At 35.3% G+C, this 23647-nt stretch overlaps 1 protein-coding gene across 4 annotated transcripts in view; it reads left to right on the forward strand.

Annotated features, from left to right (window-relative positions):
• Window positions 1-23647, forward strand: part of TMEM135 (transmembrane protein 135) — a 259277-nt gene that overhangs the window by 232106 nt on the left and 3524 nt on the right. For all 4 annotated transcript variants that reach the window (XM_023209221.2, XM_023209222.2, XM_023209223.2 and 1 more), the window contains 7 exons: window positions 356-397; window positions 6724-6870; window positions 10374-10443; window positions 13955-14122; window positions 18175-18238; window positions 19208-19284; window positions 23168-23266. In XM_023209221.2, coding sequence (XP_023064989.2) covers window positions 356-397; window positions 6724-6870; window positions 10374-10443; window positions 13955-14122; window positions 18175-18238; window positions 19208-19284; window positions 23168-23266 — 667 coding nt within the window. The remainder of the gene's footprint in view (window positions 1-355; window positions 398-6723; window positions 6871-10373; window positions 10444-13954; window positions 14123-18174; window positions 18239-19207; window positions 19285-23167; window positions 23267-23647) is intronic.

Below are 23647 nucleotides of genomic sequence, written 5' to 3' on the forward strand. Positions count from 1 at the left end.
GCTGGGATGGGCGGATCACGAGGTCAGGAGATCAAGACCATCCTGGCTAACACGGTGAAACCCCGTCTCTACTAAAAAATACAAAAATCTAGCTGGGCGAGGTGGCGGGCGCCTGTAGTCCCAGCTACTCGGGAGGCTGAGGCAGGAGAATGGCGTAAACCCGGGAGGCAGAGCTTGCAGTGAGCTGAGATCCGGCCACTGCACTCTACCCTGGGCGACAGAGCAAGACTCCGTCTCAAAAAAAAAAAAGAGTTTCATCTTTTAAAACATTATTTTCAGGAAAAGATTTAATAGCAATGTCATATACTATTTATATTTCAAAATATTTTATGATTTTAAATTCTTATTGTTTTAGGTGCAAGGATGGTTTGAAAGGATTTACATTTTCTGCACTTAGGTAAGTAACATTTATTTTTATGTTGAGAGAGAATTTACAAGTTAACTTAAAACATTATACGTAATTACAATAAATATTGACTAAACATTTAAACTGAAAATAATTTTAGAATTCATAAAAATGCTTCCAAGCCTGCGGATATATAGCTCATTGAAAGAGTAATTTGTCAGATTTTTCCCTCTAAAAATTAATCAACTACTTCTTTTGGACCTATTGTGTGCTTTCTGTTGCGGGGTGTTTGAAAAGAAATACAAGAACTCACTTCAGGGAGCTGGAAAAGACAGAGCTGCTCATGAACAATTACTGAAAAGTTAAGTATTTAATTGTGTGGTACTAGATTATTTGCTTTAGGGCAAGACTCATGCACAGTCAAACACAAATTTGATTTTAAGTATCACTAGAGCCTTTTCACTTCATAGCCCATCTTTTAGCATAGCAACTGGTACATGGTATATACTGTAGAAATGTTGGTTAGCATTAGCATTATGTTTAGAGTTCACCAAGAATTTTCTCATAGATTAGAAAATTAAATTTTTGCAACAGTTCTGTGAGATGTAACATGATGAGAAAACTGAGGCTTAGAATATTTGTCTAATTTAACATCACGCAAGTTAACTATGTATACTGACTCCATACACAGTGTTTGTCTAGTTTATATCATAAATGTTGCCTGTTTTGTAATCCAAAGGACTTATAGTAGATGCTTGGTGAAGATTAGTAGTATGGTTTTTACTGCAAGTATTGGGGGGGAAAATTAGGGAAAGCTTCAGTACTAGCAAAAGTTTTTACATGATTGTCTCAAGGTTATTTTGAGGATCAGATGAGTTAATATGTGAAAAATATTTCAAACAGTGGCTGGCATGTAGTAAATACTCAAGAAATGTTGACTATTATTTTTGTTATATTCTCATAGATGATGTGCCTTAAACTGTACTTTAAGGATAGCTTTCAATAACTACAAGGAAGAGGAAGTGCACTCTGGGTGGAAGTGAATAATAGTAGCAAGAGAGTGAAAATTGTAAACATGAAGTGTGAGGTAACAGTGAGAAAATGGACTTAATTGGTAGGAAAAGTTTATATTAGGAAATATAAAATATTTTTTGGTATGTAGAGTAGGGCCAGATTATGGAAGACCTGGGGGACAAAAAAAGACTAATTTGGATTTGATAAGGTCAGCAGTAGGGAGCTACTAACATTTTTTGAGCAGGGTGGTTGACAGTGTTTCAGAAAGATTGGTCTGGCTGCAGTATTTGGGACATCAAAAAAGAGAGAACCAGAAGGTGGAAAGACAATAAGGACTAGAATTTGGGTGACAGTAGGAGGATTAAAGAGAAGCAGAAAAAGTTAAGACTTGCAATGAATGAAAATGAAGACTGATATTTTCCTTTTTTTCCCCTCCACCCTGCAATCCCAGCCAAGTATTGGAAACCAAAGTGCCTAAAAGAAGGTGCTGTTAACAGAAAATCACATGGCATGCAAGGAAACTGGTTTGGGAGGGAACAAATGGAGTCCGCTGTATGATTAAGGATATCTTTGGTTGTGAGAACTCTGTGGGAACAATAACTTTTTAAGTCATAATACACCACACTAATTTCCTTACTGTTACTTTTTGGTAAAAGATCATGATATTTATTAGAAAATAAAGTTTTTATTATTGTTGTTGCATTGGCTAGAAAGCATTTGGTATTAAGTTTAAAGTTGATAACAAAAACAAAAGTTAGGTTTTCAAAAAAGAAGGAAAAACTTAGTCTTGTTTTCCTATATCTGCTTAGACTCCCAGAATTCTTGCAAAAACTTAAAATGTGTCAGATGGTTTTGTGTCTTTTCTTCAAATCCACTTTTAACAGAGGGCTAGTTTGGACTATTTGCAGTTAATTTTTCGCTGTATTATAGAAAAATATTCTAGAAAAATGTTAATTCTCGCTATATTCTTGTTGCTAAAGCAAGAAAACTATTAAATATTGTGAATTGTCATATGTTTATTTGTGCATCTCCTTCCACTAAGCAAATTCTGTTTCATTTTAATTATATTTCATAATCAATCTGCAGTGTGATGAATTTGGATTCAAGAAATGTGGCTATTTCTTGAATTTATATGGTGAATATGGACTCACTCCATTGCAGATGAATTAATCTCACACTTATAAAGTTGATTCTCAGAAGAATGTTACTAAAAGCCAAATATATTTTTTATTGTTAAGTTTCATTGTAAAAAAATAATGTGTGTGCTTCTTGTAGGCTTTCCAAAAAGTGTTATCTGACATGTCTTTCCTGTTACCTCTTTGCGGTCCTGGCGGTTGTGATTTTTACTGTAGACGTATGGCTGTAAATTTATAGCATGTCAAAAGTGCAAAATGTAATATTAATTACAAACGGAAGGGGAAAGGAAAATACTTTTTGTAGCACAATTTAATATGACTTCCTGACAATATTAAACTTTGGTGAGGAAAAGATACACAGAGCTTGATACATTTGAGAATGGTGAGATTTAAATGAATACAATCATAAAATGGCATAAGGAAGTGCTTATCTCATACAGATCATAACTGCTGTATCATGAAAACATACATTGTTCACTCAGAGGAAAACTGTCCTTTATCCACAAAGGACAAATATTTACAAAGTTCTCCAGTTTAATGTGTCCTAATTAGACAAAGCTAAAAAGCTTTGAAATACTAAACTTTACTTCAGGCTGGGCACAGTGGCTAACGCCTATAATCCCAGCACTTTGGGAGGCCAAGGCGGGCAATCACTTGAGGTCAGGAGTTATATACCAGCCTGACCAACATGGCAAAACCCCGTCTCTATTAAAAATACAAAAATCAGCTATGTGTGGTGGTGGGCACCTGTAATTCCAGATGCTTGGGAGTCTGAGGCAGGAGAATTGCTTGAACCTAGGAGGCGGAAGTTGCAATGAACTTTGATTATGCCACTGCAATACAGTCTGGGTGACAGAGTGAGACTCTGTCTCAAACAAACAAAAACTCAGTTTAGCACCTTTTAAAAAATCACTTGTATTAGTCTGTTATCACACTGCTATAAAGATACTACTCAAGACTGGTTAATGTATAAACAAAAGAGGTTTAATTGACTAACAGTTCTGTATGACTAGGGAGGCCTCAGGAAACTTACAGTCATGGCAGAAGGCCAAGAAGAAGCAGGCTTCTTCTTCACAAGGCGGCAGGAGAGGAAGAGAGCTAGAGTGAGGGAGTGCCACACTTTAAAACCATCAGCTCTCCTGAGAACTAATTCATTATCACGAGGACAGCATGGGGAAAACTGCCGCCATGATCCAATCACCCCCACCATATCCCTCCCTCAACATGTGAGGATCACAACTCAAGATAAGATTTGGGTAAGAACACAGAGCCAAACCATTTCAGCACTCCTCAACAAGTGTGAGATAATACAGGAGCTACAGAGTTAACATTCACTGATAGATATACTTAGTATACATTTATTTTGCCCCAGGTCTTGTACTAAGTGTTGAGAATACACTGGGGAATGAGCCAGATACAGTCTCTGTCCTCAGAGAGCTTATGGTCTAGTGGGAAAGATGGCACTAATTATAACTGTGTCAAATGTTGCAAAAGAGAAGTGTAGGCTATCTCAGGAATATATTTTAGGCAAACCTAACCTAGCATCTTTCCCCAAGCTGTGGATAGGAGTAAATGGAGAGAAGAAAGCAGGAAATTTGCACAAAATTACTTATAGACTAGAAAAACCCAAATGTAATAATAGAAGTTAAGTGTTCTATAATTCACAAATTATTAATACTTTTGTTTTCCTGTGGGGGTGGGTGGGAAGGAGCGAGTGGAAGGAGCATTTAAGATGGATTTTAAAAGACAAATAAGATTTTTAGAAAAGATGTAGGGAAGAATGATCCAGATAAGAAGAGCAATACAGACACATGGTTTATTTGGAGAATGTCAGATAGTTCATTTAATTGTAATATAATAATAGCTCCTATAGTGAGCACTCACTCTGCACAGGCCTCACAGTATCTTAAATCAGATACTGATTTAAGCTTGAAGTTTGTATTTAATTCAGTAGGCCATAAGCCCGTGAAGTTCCTTGAAGATATGTGTAGTCAGTTCAGATGTGTACTTTGGGAAGCTTCCTCTGGAAATTCTATGTGGGATGATTTGAAAAGTATCTGCGTATGTAGATAACAGTAGAAGTCAAGAGAATAGTGTCAAGGACACAACCTCGGGAGAAAAGCCAGTGTGAGACTCTGAAGGTGTGCTAGCCTTATTCATCATAGTTTAAAACATAGTTAGAAACATATGTAGCTTAGTGATTAAGAAGCCAGACTTTAGGCCAGACAATTCTGGGTTCAAATAATTACTGATAATTTATTGGTTGTGGACAAGATACTTAACCATGCCAACTCTCATGGGAATTGTGACACCTATAGTGTTGTGAGGATTACATGAATGAATTAGTATTTGTAAAAGGCTCAGTTGGCACTGTGTCTGTCATGTAAGATATGCTCAGAAAATGCTAGCTATTACTATATTCATTCATTCAATATGTATTACGTATTTACCATGTGCCAGACACTATGCTAGATGCTGGGATATAATAGCAAAGAAGATACACATGGTCTCACAGGCCTCACAGTTGAGTAGGGGATGTAGACTACTAAAATGGCACGTACATTACTGTACTGGCGGTTCATTGGGCTCTCCTAGCACAGAATTATTCTGGCCTGGGACAGGGTCAACTTCTCCAAGGAAGTGACTTCTAAACTGAAATAGTCAGTCCTGGCCAAAATAGCAACAGTATTATGAAGGGTGTAAGAGAAACTGTTCTATCTGTTCTGGCATAGTTTTACCCTTGTTGCTAATAAAGAACAGCAGTACAGATCTTCAACTCTCTATATACAACCATAAGTAAGAAACAAATTCATTTGAACTGACAGCTACCAAAGATGCACAGCTGCCATCTGGTGACAAACAAACCCCTTGCACACCACTTATGATTTGATAAGCTAGATGTTTTACCAAGGTTGTCTGAACAGGATGGGTTGCAGTTATTGGTAGTAACAGCTTTTTCATTCTTTCTAAGTATTTATACTTTCATATTCTGTTTGTCACAGGTCTGAAGTTACTTTTTTTTTTTTTTTAAAGACACAGGGTCTTACTGTATTGCCTAGGCTGAAGTACAGTGGCATGATCATAGCCCACTGCAACCTTTAACTCCTGAGTTCAGGCAATCCTCCCATGTCAGCCTCCCACGTAGCTGGGACTACAGGCATACACCACCATGCCTAGCTGATTTTTAATTTTTTTGTTAAGGTGGGGTCTCACTCTGGTGACCAGGCTGTTCTTGAACTCCTGGCCACAAGTGATTGTCCTGCCTCAACTCCCATAGTGCCGGGGTTACAGCATGAGCCGCTATGCCTGACTCAAGTTCCAGAATTTTAGTGTATTGTTATTGATCCCATTCTATCTCTATTTTACTATATTTTTTGAAAGCCTGGAAGGTAGTATTACCTTGGGAAAGCTTAATCTTTATAAGAGTAATGACTCTTACAGGATAGGTATAAACAGTGATACTGCAAACTCTAAGAAAGGAGATACTTCTTGAGGCATATCCAATTGTGATAGTATTTTCCATTCATTGTCTTTGCAAAAATATAGTCTAGTTTTGATGAAACAGGAATATTATTTTCTAGATATTTTATTTTTCCAAAGAAAAATAAGTAGATTAGAATAACATCAACTTTCAGATTTCCTAATGAAATAATATGAAGACTTGGGGAATCTGACTGTTTTCTGATTCCTGTTCTGTAGTGCCCTCTGTTTCCCTGTGCGTATACAGATAACCGAGTGTGCTACAGCTGTTTATGACTCAAAATGACCGGTATAAATGTCAAGTTTTACTGTAAATGAGAATCTCATTCAATTGTAACTATTAGCCAAATTTAAGAAAAAAATATATAGTTTTTGTGATTTTTTAGTGTTGTGATTTACTAGTATACCCAAGTCTACCTGGTTTTTTGAAAAACTCTAAGGCATATGTTTAAAAAGCGGTGTCCCAGGTTAAAGGGTGCTTCATTAAGTGTTGTGCTGTATTTTACTTGGTCAGTTTGATTTTAAAATACCTGCATTATCAAACAAAAAACTATTAATTTTTTTTGAGTATTCAGATTTTAAAAGTCTATTTTTCTTCATAGGATGATTCGATTTTATGTAAATTGTGAAAATACTATCTCAAATGATAAGATATTTGTCTGTGTATTTGTTTATAAAGTCTTTTATTTTTTTCCTCATTGATTTTTTTTAAGTGGAAAATGCCTCACATTGTGCTCTTTTCTTTAGGTTCATTGTAGGAAAGGAAGAAATTCCCACACACTCTTTTTCACCAGAGGCAGCATATGCAAAAGTGGAACAAAAAAGAGAGCAACACAAGGAAGAACCCAGAAGAATGAATATGATTGGTCTAGTCAGGAAATTTGTGGATTCAATGTGAGCTCTTTATCTTGATATTTTAACCTACTTTGTTACTGTTTCATATGATATTTGTACCGTGCCATGGTATTTTTGTTTTCTGTTCAGGTAATGATGATCATTTTTCACCAGAAACTGTGCATAGAATTTTATAAAAGACACACAATGGCAAGTGAATATTATTTATTATTTCTGGCAGGACTGTAGACCATCATATGCCTTTAAAATAGATTTACATAGAATTGGAATACTTTTGTATTACAAACCAGGCAGAATCACAGGAGGCTATGATAGAGAACTTCAGGAAACTGATTAATATGTGTTGATTTAATGTGCCAAGTGTGGAAAGAAGGAAGCAAAATTCCTGAGAGAGATTCAAGAAGATTAAGGAATAATAAGGGACAATCCGTAAGTAAAGGATGTTTTGTAAGAGTGAACATTTTTGGGGTTCTCAAACTGAAATGTTTTTATTTGTATATTATAAAAAGAAGTTTTCAGGTTTCATACAAATTTTCATTTATATTTCTAGTATAGATATTTAAGAAAATAAATTTAATAGTTTGAAATTAGATTATCAACCAACAAATAAAATCTTGGTAGTGATATTTTAGAGAGGGTGGAATGAGTAGGCAATAAAGAAAGTTAGGGGATCAACTATAGCAAGGGCTCCTAACCCCTGGGCCATGGACCAGTACTGGTCCGAGGCCTTTTAGGAACCCGGCCACACAGCAGGAGGTGAGCAGCGGCCAGCAAGCATTACCATTTGAACTCTGCCTCCTGTCACATCAGCAGTGGCATTAGATTCTCATAGGAGCACAAACCCCATTGTGAACTGCGCATGTGAGGGATCTAAGTTGTGTGCTTCTTATGAGCATCTAATGCCTGATGATGTGGAGTGGAACAGTTTCATACTAAACCATCCCCCTCTCCCTCCACCCAGTCAGTGGAAAAATTGTCTTCCATGAAACCAGTACCTGGTGCCAAAAAAATTGGGGACCATTGAGTTATAGGAAGCTGAGTTCCTTTAATAAATTAGAAAACCTATGTTTCTCTCTTATTTTCCCTCTACCAGTGTTGTAACTTTGAACGAGAGATTTAACCATTGTGCATTTCCATTTTCTTGTCTGTTAACTGGGATTAATAATCTCTATTAAGAGTTGCTGTGAGCATTAAATGAGATAACATCTATGAACTTGCCTGACATAAAATATGAGCACAGGGAGGGTACTCAGATTTTTATTGAATTTAAAGGTTTTGTCTTCATCTTAACATACAATACATCTAGAAGATAACAGGAATAATTATGGTAGTTGAATTTATTAAACAAGTTCAAAAATAGTTATGGGTTACCTCAGTGGAGAAAAGGGAGAAAGGATCCTATTAATGGAAATAATTTCAAAGGGAATCAGAGGGGAATGCAGAGAATGAATTATATGGGTAAATGATGCCTTGGGCATCAGAACTGATCAGGTCATGACAGAACGTATCAGAGTAGCCTCAGTGGGTCTACTGGTGTGAAAGCAGATGCAGAATAATACAGAAGCAACGCAAATAATACAGGAGACAGGCAGTCCAGGTCCTGGGAAGCCATTTATGAGTGACTAAGAAAGACTAATTGACAGTACAGTTGATATCAGGATTTAACTTCACTAGGAAAGAAAGGTTAGGCCAGGCGTGGTGGCTCACACCTGTAAAACTAACACTTTGGGAGACTGAGGTAGGAGAATCACTTGAGGCCAGGAGTTTGAGACAAGCCTAGACAACATAGCAAGACCCTGTCTCTAAAAAAAATTTAAAAATTAGGTAGGCATGGTGGCATGTGCCTGTAGTCCTGGCTACTCAGGAGGCTGAGGTGGGAGGATTGCTTGAGCCTAGGAGTTTAAGGCTGCAGTGATCTATGATCATTATGATCATGCTACTGTACTCCAGCTTGGGTGACAGAGTGAGACCCCCATCTCTTAAAAAACAACACCAAAACCCCAAAAAACAAAGGAAGCTTAACAATTTCAGTGTAGTTCTGGTAGCAGTGGCTGAGAAATGTCTTTGAAGGGGACACTTAAAAGTGTGAAGAGTGATGGCTTGCATGAGGCAGCCTTTCTCTTATTCACTGCTTTTCAGGCCTCCAGCTTTAATCACTCAGCAGCTTCACATGGCCAGATATACCTTAGCATTCTGAAGATATAAGGGCTATGGCCAGTGTGAACTGAACTGTTGCTGTCACCCTTGACTAGGAAAGGCTGTATACTCCAGCTGTAGTGCAGAATTGGATTTCTGTAAAGGTCTTGCTAATCAATTTGCAAATGGGATTGGAGAGGTGCAGAGCCAGAACATTGCTCTACAAGTTATTGTTATAAACAGGAAAACATTCATGTAGGTTCAACCATGAAAATAATTAATTAGCTACAGTCTGAAAGAAGTTATAAAGACCGCTTATTTTGGAACATGAACCCTCGAAGAGAGAGGGAAAGTTAGAACCATGTTAGATATTCTACTTACTTTTTTATGCCTAGGGTGAATAAATAGTCTTGGATTCAACATGCTAAATAATTAAAATGAGTGCATCATGAACAGTAGTCCTCCCAGCAGAAATATTTATTAAACACTAGAGGGTTAAGTGGTTTACAGTTAAATCACAAATTAACTACTTTTGAATTACCACATGATCTCTATTTCTTTATTTATTTCAACTGAATTTTGAATCCTAATACTATATCATGTTTCTTTCCCAGATGTTTTCTCTCAAATCTAATTAAGTATAAATTCCTGTAACCTGAGCACATTCTCATTATGACTTTTGCTCAAGTACTGACTTCATGGATGATTTATTACCATTATACTCTACAATAAGCAATTTAAAGTTTCCAAAAGACTTGGCAGAGTATATACATAATATATATGTATTTTTTCATATTTAATCACAAATACCTAACAGTGGTTTCTCTAGTCCATATTCAAGTATTTTGACTGCAGTCAGATAGTTTATACAATGTATCAAAAGGTAAGCAGCAAGTAGAAAAAGCAAAAATATCTGTTGTTCTTGCCTCTGTATGTCCTAAACACCAAAAGTGACACACATTTAGAAGTAGTGAGTGGCACGGTAGCTCATACCTGTAATCCCAGAACTTTGGGAGGCCAAGGCGGGCAGATCACCTGAGGTCAGGAGTTCGAGACCAGCCTAACCAACATGGTGAAACCCCATCTCTACTAAAAATACAAAAATTAGCTGGGCGTGGTGGCGGGTACCTGTAATCCCAGCTACTTGGGAGGCTGAGGCAGGAGAATGTTATGAACCTGGGAGGCAGAGGTTGCAGTGAGCTGAGATTGCACCATTGCACTCCAACCTGGGGTACAAGAACGAGACTTTGTCTCAAAAAAGAAAAAAGAAGTGAGTGATGTTTTCTTCTCTTTTTCCTTTGTTTTTCTTGGTTAGAAAGCTTTAAACAGATCCACAAACATATACAAACACATGGATATACACACTATAATTATAATTAGTTTACTTTTTTTGGGTTCAATTTCAGATGCAAACATGGACCAAGGCATAGATGTTGCAAACATTATGAAGATAATTGCATCTCTTATTGCATTAAAGTAAGTATATGGAAGTATGTACTTTATTAACAATAGGGAATGAGTATAGAAATAACTTACTTATTTAGAAATAATTTAAAAGCAAATGGAAAAGTTGACATTAATAACTGCTATCATTCTTTGAATTTGACTTCAAGAGATAAGAAATTTATGACAATAGATGATGATTTAGCTTTCAGTATTCACTTACCATATCCTTAAATAATTTAAAAATTAGCTTATTTAAAAATTGGCTTACTTAAAGCTTACGATACAGAAGATAAGATGGGATAACAACAAGGAAACATAAAGTCATTAAACTTTGTACTTTGTAATGTATCCTCATTAGAACTACATCCTAGTACAGGACTCCAGACTGTGCTGTGTGCTAGCTGGATCAGCACTCATACACATACACTGTATGAACTGTACCCAGTCTGGTACAATGGCATTTGATTTTGGACTTGTAAAACTATTACTTTTTTTTTTTTTTTTTAAGCCATTGAGGTAACTGGAGCATGTCCACAATTGCTCTACATTAGGAGAGCTAACTATGCCTGGCATAATTTCCTGACTCCCTAGTGGACTTGTGTACTAGCGTGTCTCTCCCTCCTCGCCTGCCGTTGTGTTGTCCCTCCTCCCTTCCCCCATCACCACCACTTCTGGGAAGAAAGTTATTTTCTTTGCAGTCAGCGTGGCACAGGTGGCACCACCTGCTGCAAGTTCTTTAGTTTTTTGTTTTGTTTTTTTAAAGACGGAGTCTCGCTCAGCCACCCAGGCTGGAGTACAGTGGTGCGATCTTGGCTCACTGCAACCACCGTCTCCTGGGTTCAAGCAGTTTTCCCATCTCAGCCTCTTGAGTAGCTGGGATGATTACAGGCACCCATCATCATGCCTGGCTGATTTTTGTGTTTTAGTAGAGGTGGGGTTTCACCATTTTAGCCAGGCTGGTCTTGAACTCCAGACCTTAGGTGATCTGCCTGCCTTGACCTCACAGCGCTAGGAGTGTGAGCCACCGCGCCCGGCCAAGTTCCTTAGTTTTGAGTGGTGCTCTAACAGTTCCAATGATGTAGAAAGTTTATGTTCTTCTTGCAATTTTAGTCTCTACTCACTTGATGATGAGAAGAGCAGAGTTGTGCAGCACCCAAAAAGACAGCCCCTTTATGGTTACTCTAGAAAGGAGGAACTGTCCCACATTAGTGCTCATGAAGGTAAACATCTGTGACCCAGTGTTGATGGTACCATTTGCCCAGCCCACACTTAGCTTCACAATTCCCCAGAATGACCAAGGATAAAGCAGTAGGGTTTTGTTTTGTTTTGTTCCTCAGTTGTGCAATACTTTCTGACACTCTTTCCAAATTTGATTTCCTGCCTCAGTTTAAAGTGGCCAAAAAAAAAAAAAAAAAGTAACGTTGCTGGCAGTCCAAGTCAGCTCGTACCTGGATTTATTATTCCTTCCAACTAAACATGATTGTAGTTCAAAGGAAAACTTTAGATGGGGATCTAAGAGAAGTATTTGGATTAAACCAGAGGTATTTGAGAAATTTGGAGTAGGGGAGGTAATATTAAAAAAAATTGTATGAGAAAGTGAGAATTTCCAAGCAATAAAAAACTAGTGATTCTTTCAAATGTGTACCAGTACTGTAAACTTGGCAATTTATGTATAAATTGGAATACTGTATTATATCCATGAATGTAAAACTATTTGGAGACCTGTGAGTGAGGAATTTAAACCATAAACATGGTAGTGAAATTTTTTGACAATGAACCTCATTATTTCAAAAACTTAATTACACCATATGTTAAATCACATCCCTGAGTAAATACTCATATTAATTACATTGTCCTCAACATTCTGTACCCATTCACACTAACTTTTTCGTGGTTCCTTACACCTACCAGCCTCTTAATTGGCTTTATATTTTCTGTCTGAGCTGTCTGAAATGTTTTTCTCATGCTAACTTCTCTTTTGGTTCTATTTAAATGTCACATCATTTACATGTCTGCCCTTAACATTTAATCTAATGTAGATTGCCCTGTTAATGTCTATCCTAGTGTCTTGATTACTTCCTTCATAACATTTATTATAATCTTTTGTATTTGTTTACTTAGTTATTTTCTTTTCCACTAATGAACATGAAAACTCCACGAAGGCAAGAACTCTGTGTCCTCCTTGTCACTGTTATCCCCAACATCTAGTGTAATGTTTGGCACATAACAGGCATTCAGCAAGTATTTTCTAAGTACATTAATGGGTGGATGAATAGTTCTCTTGAAAATAGTATGAAAAAGATTGTAATGTCATTATAATCCCTAATTCCTTAGATTATCATTATAAGGTTATCAGTGGCAAGATAGAAGTGTGACCATTTCATTCGTTTAACAAATACTAGGCAACTTCAGTTAAGCAGATGCTTGAGAATTCACAGTAATTGATTGGACAATTTGATTTTATGTTTTAATAAGGTATTAGGTAGTTTCAGGTAAATTAACCGGTGTTTCCTCATAGTAATTAATTTTTTTTCTAGAAAAGAAAGCTGTAGTCCAGGAAATACAAACCTGACTTTTGGGCATACACTGCTAAGAGTGTAAATATTTTCCCATTCCAGTTGGAGTTAGAGAGGAGGAGGAGGATGGGACACTGGTATTAACAATGTATTGGTTGAACTGTATAGAAAATACTATTCTTTTTGTTAATGTTTTGTGCTAATTGAAATTTTTCAGTTTAATATTAATTACTTATAGTGTCTCAGACATCTAAAATTCATCTTCATAAATATGGAAATGAAATTGACCAATAATAGTCATCCTCTCCAGATCTCTTTTGCATTATGGACAGTTGAAGGAAATATAGAGAAATGTTAACAGTAAATTTGTAGTAGGTTTGCTTTTTCAAGTTTAATTTAATATACCTTAAAGCTACTACTCCCTAGAGATGTTTTAGCCCAACATAGTGGAGCACAGGAATGAAAACCTAGATATAATTATGCACTCCCTGCCCCTTGGAAGTTCTTCTTACCTGACCATTTTAAAAGTTAGCACCAAAATTCTTAACAAATATTGAAAATATATTTCTATGAAAATAATCCCTACTCGTGCTAATCATTAAGAGTAGTTTTCTGTTAACATTTTTCAAGAGCATTTGGTTTTATTAAGTAGTTTTTGGAATTTTAGTGCTTTTGTATGTAAAACTCATTTGTGGTTTAGGAATTTAAAATCCTGATTATTGTCAACAAAATGTCAAGAAATGGAATTCTCGTGCATAGGCAAGCTTGGCCAGTGCTTGTGAGACTTTTTAAGTCTTTGTAAATCAAAGAAAGTAAACTCATTCTAAGACTTCACTCTTATTTTTAAGGTAATTGTTTTAAAATTATTGTTTGAGGTTTTAAGGCTTTATTTTGAAAGTTGCTGTGCTATAAACTTAGATTAAATTTGTTTTGTCTTGTTTCTATTTTGAGATGGTAAAATTTATATTCTATGAAAAACTTCAAAATTTGTTTGTAAATCAGATTTTCCTCCAAATTTCCTCTAGGGTTTCATCAGAATGTTTAGCGTGGGTTACTTGATCCAGTGCTGCCTCCGAATCCCCTCTGCATTTAGGCATCTATTTACACAGCCATCTCGGCTACTTTCTCTCTTCTACAATAAAGAAAACTTCCAGCTTGGAGCTTTTCTTGGATCTTTTGTTAGTATATACAAGGTAAGGCTTTTAGAAGAGGAAAGAAAAATGGGAAATAAATAACATTGCTATTGTTAGAATGAGAGGTGGCCTTAGTTCACTTATTTTTTAATGCTTCTTTCTGGAATATTCATAGATATCTTGAACATAACCAAATCTATACAATGTATTGGGAAATGAGGGTGCAGAAATTTCTTCTTTTAAAATATTATTTAATATGCTTGAATGTGTAGACATGTTTGCATTTAGATATGGTATTAAACATTGTCAGACTCATTTTCTTTTTCAGTACATAGACACTCAGAAAATACGAATTTTTTGGATATTTCCAACATCAAAAATGATATTAATATGCCTGGTTTATTTGTTTTTTAAATCATATTTACTGCCTGGTTATTAGTTTAAATGTATTTCAGATCTTTCTAGCTGAAATAAACACTTGATAGAATCGGTGAGGATTTTCTGTTGTAACTTATATAAGCAATGACTTATATTCCTTCTTCAACCCACTCCCAGTTGCTACTACACAGTCTCAAATAACCAGAGTTCACAGTCTTCCACCCCATTCTCTATGTTCCTATAAAAGTGCCCACACCTAAACATATATGTGGAGATCATTCTTAACCTAGTACACTGCAACTTTAAGTGATGGCCTTTTGCATAATGGAGTCACTAGTATGTAAATCATATTTTATTAAACACTTAAAAGATTCTTAATCTGAATATAGTCTCTAAATGGTAAAATGTGTTAATTAATGTTGACCTAACACATGGACATAAAGATAACAACAGAAGTCACTGGGGGCTTCTAGAGGAGGGAGGGAGGGAGGGAGCAGGGCAAGGATTGGAAAACTAGTGCCTGGGTATCAGGATCAATCATACCTCAAACCTCAGCACCACACCTTATACCCCATAACAAACCTGCACATGTATCCCCCAAGTCTAAAAAAAAAAAAGTTGCAATTAAAAAACAAAAAAGAGATTAGAACACATACACACACAGAGGAATGACCACACGAGGACACAGGGAGAAGGTGGCCATCTGCTAGCCATGAAGAGAGGCCTCAGGAGGAGCGAACCTTGAGCATACCTTGATCTTTGAACTCCCAGCCTGTATGACTGTGAAAAAAATTGATTTGTTGTTTTTTTGTTAATCTACAATCACAAATTGCTCACTTTTGCTGTAATTTTACTCTATAAAAGATATGTGTGGCTGGGCGCGGTGGCTCACGCCTGTAATCCCAGCACTTTGGGAGGCCAGGGTGGGCGGATCATGAGGTCAGGAGATCGAGACCATCCTGGCTAACACGGTGGAACCCCGTCTGTAATAAAAATACAAAAAAAATTAGCCGGGTGTGGTGGTGGGCACCCGTAGTCCCAGCTGCTGGGGAGGTCGAGGCAGGAGAATGGCGTGAACCCGGGAGGCGGAGCTTGCAGTGAGCCAAGATCGTGCCACTGCACTCCAGCCTGGGTGACAGAGCAAGACTCTGTCTCAAAAAAAAAAAAAAAAAAAAAAAAAAAAAGATATATGTTTTGAGCACAGGGATTGTGGCTCATTTTGCAGGAACATGCAGCAGACATTCCAATATGTCTGACTAATGAATTAAGGACATTAAAGGAGTGTACATTTTCATAGATGGGATTTGTCTACCTTGCCTCTGTCTCCATACATATTTTATTCATATTTTATTTCTTTGAATAAGCTTTAATGTATATTTTAATAAATATATTGAAAATGATATATATTTTGTGGGTATATGTGTGTATATATATATACATTCACATATACACACTTTTTGTTGTTAAACTCAAATAAAATTAATGATGGGAAAACAATTCTAGAATTATTTAGGGTAACATGGTCAGTGTCATTTTCTGTAAAAATTTACACATACAAGATAGGTAGGGATAAAATATTTTGAAAAGGAAAGGAGGAATAATAAACCATAGATAATGAATCACTTGTTATGAAATATTACTAATGTTAAAAACATTTTCAGTATGGTTTGACTAGGAAGCATTACTAATGTATTTGAATATACAGAGTTAAGGACAGATTATTGGTAATTGCATGTTTATATTCACATTTAAAAAAAATTTCTCATGTTACAGCATTTGTATTTATTTATTCTTAACGTAAACTCTTAACTATTTACATGTGGATTATCTCCAACATTTTTAGCCCCAGGTTGGTTATTCCCTACGATCTAGCATATCTCAGAGTGTGTTTTGTTTTGCTTTTTAATTTTTCATTTCTGTTACTATTTATTTACTTAGGTAATACGAACAAATGGTATTAAACTAACAAAAATACAACTGGGTCAGAAAATTTCAGAAAATATTCATGTGGTGTGTTCAAAAACTGCATGTGATTTTCCAAAAACAAATTGCCCATGCTGTAGTATCTTTGTAAGAATGTTAAGAGAAGGGCAGGCAAATAAACCTTGTTTTTCTGTTTCTTGGTGAACTGACCCTTTTTAAAAAATTTGGTAAGGTTCTTCTTTATCTCTGGTAATATTCATTGTTTTATAGTCTACATTTAAGATTAATATAACTACTTCAACTTTTTAAAATTATCGTTTGATGTAATAATGTTTCCATTCTTTCACTTTAATTTTTCTGTCTTCTTTTGAAAAACTGGTTTCTTTTAGGCTGCAGAGAGTTGGCCCTTTCTTATAGAATCTGATCATCTCTGTCTTCTAATTGGCATGTTTGTACTGTTTACATGTAATGTATTATATGTAAACATATATAGTTTATGATATGATTGAGTTTAAACCTACTTTCATGTTGTTTTGTGTTGGTTCCTTTTTTTTTCTTCTGTTTTTTTTTTTCTTTTTCGGCCTTCTGGATTGATTGTGTATTTTACTGTGGCTCTATTCTATCTTCATGATTGCCTTATTATTTGTGCTTGCTTTCATTTAGTGGCTGCCTTAACATTTTATAATACACATTTTTAATGTATCGGCCAATCTTCAAGTAATGTTATACTACTTCACATACAGTGTCAGACCTTATAACACTGTACTTTGAATGTCTCCTTCCCATCCTTTGTTATAGAATTTAACATTTATCATTTATTTTTATATGTGTTATACACTCCACAATATATTGTTACTATTTTTGTTTTAGATCAGGGGTCAACACACTTTTTCTGTGAAGAGCCAGATCATGACTCTTTTAGGCTTTGTGACCATATGGTCTCTGTCATAACTACCCACCTCTGCTGTTACAGTGTGAAAGCAGCTATGGACAATATATAAATGAATGAGTGTGGCTGTGTTTCAGTAAAACTTTATCACACTACAATTAGAACTTTGTATAATTTTCACGTTGTAAAATGTTGTCATTCTTTTGATTTATTTTTCATTTATTTAGGACTGTAAAAATGATTATTAGCTCCTGAGCCATATAAAAACAAGTGGCAGGCCAGATTTGGCTAGTGAGCCATAGTTTGCTGACCCCTATTTTAGATAGTTAATTAACTTTTCATGCAAGTAAATGTAAGAAAAATATGTCTTCTAAATTTACCTTCACTTTTCTATTTCTAGAACTCTGCATTTCTTTTCATAGTTCTAAATTTTTGTCTTGTGTCATATTCCTTCTATCTTTAACATTTGTGTGAGCTCAGATCTACTGGTGATGGATTTCCTCAGCTTTTATTTGTCTGGAAAAAATATTTGTTTCATCTTCAGTTTTGAGAAATATTTTCTCTGGGTATAGAATTGTGGCCTGACAGACTTGTTTAACCAGCATTTTGTTCTTGTTAAAATGGGAATGATGCTTTTCCTAGCATTCAATAGCTAGGCAAAAGTAGAATTTATGGATTTATTTTGAAAAATCAGTGCAATAAGAATATGTGTAATTTCTTAATAGAGTCTATCCAGAATAATAACTTTATAAAATATTATTTTTCATAATTTTTCCAATCAGATATTCAGTTTGATTTAGATAAGATCACTAATTGACCCACAAGGTAATCTGATGAATTGATTTGTTATAGTTGTTTTCGTTTTATGCTTTTGTTTCTAGAAATGAAATAACTGTAGTCATTGTATTTTCTCCTTAACTAGGGTACTAGTTGCTTCCTGCGCTGGATCAGAAACTTAGATGATGAACTACATGCTATTATAGCTGGTAAAGCAGTAATAAAAAATGAATAGTTATTATTGTGTTAATCAGTAGTAGGAATGAATTAGAAATACCATCCAATTCATCCAATTTCTATGGATCTTCCTTTCTCTATTGTAATAGAATCCCAGTTGAGGCACTTGTCCAAATACTTTGTGATGTTTAACGTATTAAGGCACTGTTGCCATCTGATGTTTTGAGTTGGCAGTATAATGACTTGGATATCTGTCCTGCTATAGGCCATAAATCCTAGCGAATGTGTCATAAAAGAACGTAAAGCCTTATAGTTACCATATAAGTGATTAATGGAAGTTCAAGTAGATTTCATTGAAAATTCTATTTTTACCATGGGAAAATGGCATATATTTTCATAATAACTTTTTAAAGGACCTTAATCATTTTATTAAAAAATCTAAATATTATATTCTATAAGTAATATATTATTAAATTAAATAGATAATTTATCAGGTAATTTTTAGGAATAATCTTAGTTATTAGTATTTGACACCTCCTCTCTTCCCCTGGCCTTGGTTTTCCATTTATAGAATGAATGAAAGCAGTGCTATGGAGAGAAGTATTGATAGCACTAAAATTATTTGAATTATTTAATATTAGAAGAATATATGAATAAATATTTCCACTTAAAATCGAAATGATACCAAAAGGCTTTGAAAAATTATTTTTTTAAAATTGTATTTGGCAAGACCACTCCTCTTTAAAGTTAAAATAGAAATGTAAAGCTTCTTGTTATACATAAATCAGAACTGTTTATTTCTAACTCTGAATATCAATTTTTAAATAAAATATGCAATAATAACTCACCCCATTTTAATGTCATCTGGTGTATTACTGTCCTTGATTGTGTTGTAACAAGAGGTAGTGCTGATTCTGTGTAACTGAATTTACATTTCTGATGACATAATAATAAATGAACACTTTGCAATCTTATCAGTTATTTCTTATTTCTTGTTTCAGGATTTTTGGCAGGTATATCAATGATGTTTTATAAAAGCACAACAATTTCCATGTATTTAGCATCCAAATTGGTAGAGGTAAGCAAAATTTTTATGCATGAAAAGTTCCAAAGAATATAAAGCTTTTAGCTGCTGACTGTGTTAACAGCAAATATATATCCCAATGGCAAAAGTAAATTTTAATCCTCTAAAAGTATTTGCAAAGTTGATTCCCCTGTGTTTTTCTTTGTGTATGTGTGTTATTTTCAAATATACATTAAGTATAGAAAGAGTAGTGTAATTAACCTTCATGCACCCATCATGCAGATTCAACAGTTACCAGCATTTGCTCAGTCTCCTTTCATCTACACTCCTCAACCCCACAGGTACGGAATTGTTTTAAAGCAAATCCCAAACATTGTATCATTTCATCCTTTAAAAAGTCTCAGAGTAAAGACTCCTTAAAGAATAAAGGCTAAAGGCTTCTTCAAAACAAACAAATCAACAATACCACAGTACCATTATCATACATTAAAACCCTCCCAGTAATTCCATAGTACTATAATATATCCAATTAGAGTTTATGTCTTCACTGATTATCTTATATCTTTTTACAATCATTTTATTTTAATCAAGTTCCAAACAAAGTTTCTTTTAGTTTATAATAGTTACCCCCCTACTACTGCTGCTACAGCTTTTCTTCCTCCTCCTCCTCCTTCCTTGACATTTATTTGTTGAAGATGTAGGTCATTAGTTCAGGGAATTTCCCAAATTCTGAATTTTGCTGATTGCATCCTCACTGTTGTTAACATGTTTCTTTAACTCATGAATTTTTAAAATTGTTAGATCTTGAGGCTTAAGCAAATTCAGGTTTCAATTTTTATAGGCGGTAACAGACATACTTCACATTTACTGTGTATGTGAACTTTCAATTGCATGATGAGGCACAAAAATGTCTGGTTGTCTCTCTTATTGTAATGCTAAGATTGATCAGTGGGCTTAGGTGTTGACAGAGCCAACATAAGGTTCCCCAGTAGCCTTTTAGCTAGTAGTTTTAGCAGCCGTTAATAATCACTGGGATTTATTATTTCATTAAGAGTTGTAAAATGATGAAAAATACTATTATTGTTTATTCTGTGTTTAGTAGCTGAAATTGTTCTAAAAGCATTTTTAGTTTTCAACTGTTTGGTTACTCTGAAATATGTTGTTCTGGGAAGTCAAAATAAAATGCTTGATTTCTTTTTTTTTTTTTTTTTTTTTTTTTGAGACGGAGTCTTGCTCTGTCGCCCAGGCTGGAGTGCAGTGGCCGGATCTCGGCTCACTGCAAGCTCCGCTTCCCAGGTTCACGCCATTCTCCTGCCTCAGCCTCCTGAGCAGCTGGGACTACAGGCGCCCGCCACCATGCCCGGCTAATTTTTTTGTATCTTTTAGTAGAGACGGGGTTTCACCCTGTTAGCCAGGATGGTCTCGATCTCCTGACCTCGTGATCCGCCCGTCTCGGCCTCCCAAAGTGCTGGGATTACAGGCTTGAGCCACTGCGCCCGGCCGATTACTTCATTTTTAATTATCAGTGTTTAGAATGAGTTAGCACGTTAGCATCCTGCAAAGTTGACCGATGAGTCTTTATTTTTAAAGTATCATTATGAAGATTTGGAGTTTAACATTTTTGATTTATTTTAACCCATTGCAATCATTATGCTCAGATTGTTCCCATATTTGGCCATGAGAGTTTCCTTAAGTTGACTCCTGTTTGTTGTAACATAACACCATTATCTTTGATAGCTTTCTTGCTGTAAGACAATATATTCCAGGCTCATCTGGCACATTTTCTGCCTCAGACATAGAATCAGTCTTCTCTGTAATGGCTCCCAGTGGGAAATGGTATTTAAAGATTTCAGTCTGGGTACTAGAGGCTCCCAGGCTAGTTACTGATTCTTGCCTTTCGCAGTGAACGGAGCTAGAGAATCTCCCTCCCCTTTCTTTTTAGAGACAGAAAATACATTTGGAGCATATTGATATTTCTAATTCAAAGTTAAGAATATAGATTTTATTTAACTTATTTAATTACTTGCTTTACCCAAATATGTGCTTGTTTGTGTGTGTGTGTGTGTGTGTGTGTGTGTGTGAGAGAGAGAGAGAGAGAAAGAGAGAAAGAGAGAGAGATTGAGAGAATATATACATCATGAAATCAGGAGGACAAGCAGGAGCCAGATCATGTAGGATTTTAAAAGCTGGGGTAAATAATTTATTTTTTTTTCCTCAGTGCACTGGAAACCACTGAAGAGTTTTAAGCATGGAAATGCAGTATTTAATTCACATTTTAAGAAGAGCATTCTGGCTACTATATAGAGAGAGGCAGGACCGAAGCTGAGAGAACAGTTAGTCTCTTTCAGGAGATGGTGGCTTGCACCAGGATGGTAGCAGCAGAGATGGAGAGAACTACACAGGTTTGGTGTATGTTTAGGAGTAGAGTTGACAAGACTTGCAAAAGGAACTGAGAGAAAGAAAATAATCCTTAGGTGGCAAAAAATATATTCTTTAACACAAGAGGAAACCAATATTGAGATCTAGTTTATTAAAGGTGTTTTACAGCTAAGTGGCCAGAGTTTTTTAAGGCATGCAATGGTATCTCTCCCTTTCTTGTGTCATCAGGCCATATCTGATCCTGGCAAAAGAAACTGGCATACAGACTGTGCTGGTGCAGACTTTTTAAAAAAAAAAAATTAGGGAGATTAGAAATTTAAGCTTGCTATATCCTTTTGTGGAATTCGTTGCTGTGTTGTAATAGACAATCATTTTTCTATGATTGAAGTTAATTTTATGTTAAAATGCTCTATTACTGTACACTGAAAATGATATAAAGATCAACTGTATAGACCACTGTTTTCTAGGAACCTCTGAGTCAAATGCATATTTTTATTTAGTATTTATTATGTTCTCATTACTGTGCTACATACTGGAAAGAATATAGAGTATAGGATATGGTTTCTATCCTTCATTAACTTAGAATCTGGTTTATTAAATGAATTTTATTATAAATAATTAGAAACACAGTTATTCTATCTATTGGGAAATAGCTATTTCACTTAACATTTCTGTGATGCAGTTCTACCACATCTGAATTAAATTTTCAACATGAATACAGCACAATATATCTGTATCTTGCAATATACTGTTACATTTTTTTTTTCAAAATAATGGCCAAAGTATATTTATTTATCTTGTTTCCAAAATAGATTATAACTTGGTATATATCTTGCAATTCTCATATATCCCAGTCTCTTACACATATTATGTACATTTAATCCTCAGTATATACTTTTGGATTGATTTGTATGTAAAGTATTCACCTTATCATTTCCTTTGTTGCTTTGCTCTTTGGTTATGGTAGCTTATATAGATCTTGAGGATTCTTTTTATGGCAATTCAGTTGGGATATAATTTTAAAAGAGTCATATTTACTTAGCAAGTATTTTAAAGCCATGGTCTGGGGTAGGTATTGAAGACCATGCAAAGTTGAAGAAGAGAAGGTTGTTGCCACCTGTCAGTGACTTCTTTTGAGTTCTCATCCTGTTTATATTCTTTATTTTGTGAAGAACAGTGCCCAGCATGTAGACACCATTAAATGTTTACTGAATAAATTAATGAAGGATGAACAGATCTATCAGGGAAGAGAGCACATGAGCACTGTACAGAAAGCATTGAAGAGTAAATATCATTTAAAAAGCAGAAATAAAATGTTCCTGAATTTACAGAAAAGTATTACTGCTTGAAGCTAGGATTTGGAGCAAAACAGTGAGGGAAAGGGAAGGGCTGACCCTTAACATCATTATGAAAAATGTGACATGGTTTGAGCTCTGAAGGGAGTATTAGGATTCAGAAAGGTAGAAAACATAGTTGTAGGCAGGGAGCACAATGCTCAATTATGTTTTTAATGCTGAGGTTTTTTCTTTATAACTCTTGTCTTATGCTTGTTTTGCAGACAATGTATTTCAAAGGCATTGAAGCAGGGAAGGTTCCCTATTTTCCTCACGCAGATACTATCATCTATTCCATCTCTACAGCAATTTGCTTCCAGGCAGTAAGTATAGCTTTTTGAAATGAGAAATTGAATGATTCCTGTTTCTAATGTACATTGATCAAATGGGAGAAAAACAAACTCTGGGAGCATTTCTATTTACAGTACTACATTTTAAGCTTTTGTTTTTTGTTTTTTTTCAGCAAGATAGCTTACAGGCTTCTAATCTTTAAACGTGTTAACTTAATGGGCTAGGTCCTTTCTATGAGTACACCAATTTTTAGGTTTTAATAGACTACAATTTATAAGTAAATTATTATTCCAGTACCTTGGGAAGAATGCCCCAATTTAATTATCCTTCCCTTTGATTAAAAAAAAAAAGGATAATAGGGATATGCTGTTAATAGTCATAGGCATAAATATAAATAATTGCACTTCTCCAAT

This window comes from Piliocolobus tephrosceles, chromosome 13, assembly GCF_002776525.5.
Source record: "Piliocolobus tephrosceles isolate RC106 chromosome 13, ASM277652v3, whole genome shotgun sequence".
NCBI lineage: Eukaryota > Metazoa > Chordata > Mammalia > Primates > Cercopithecidae > Piliocolobus > Piliocolobus tephrosceles.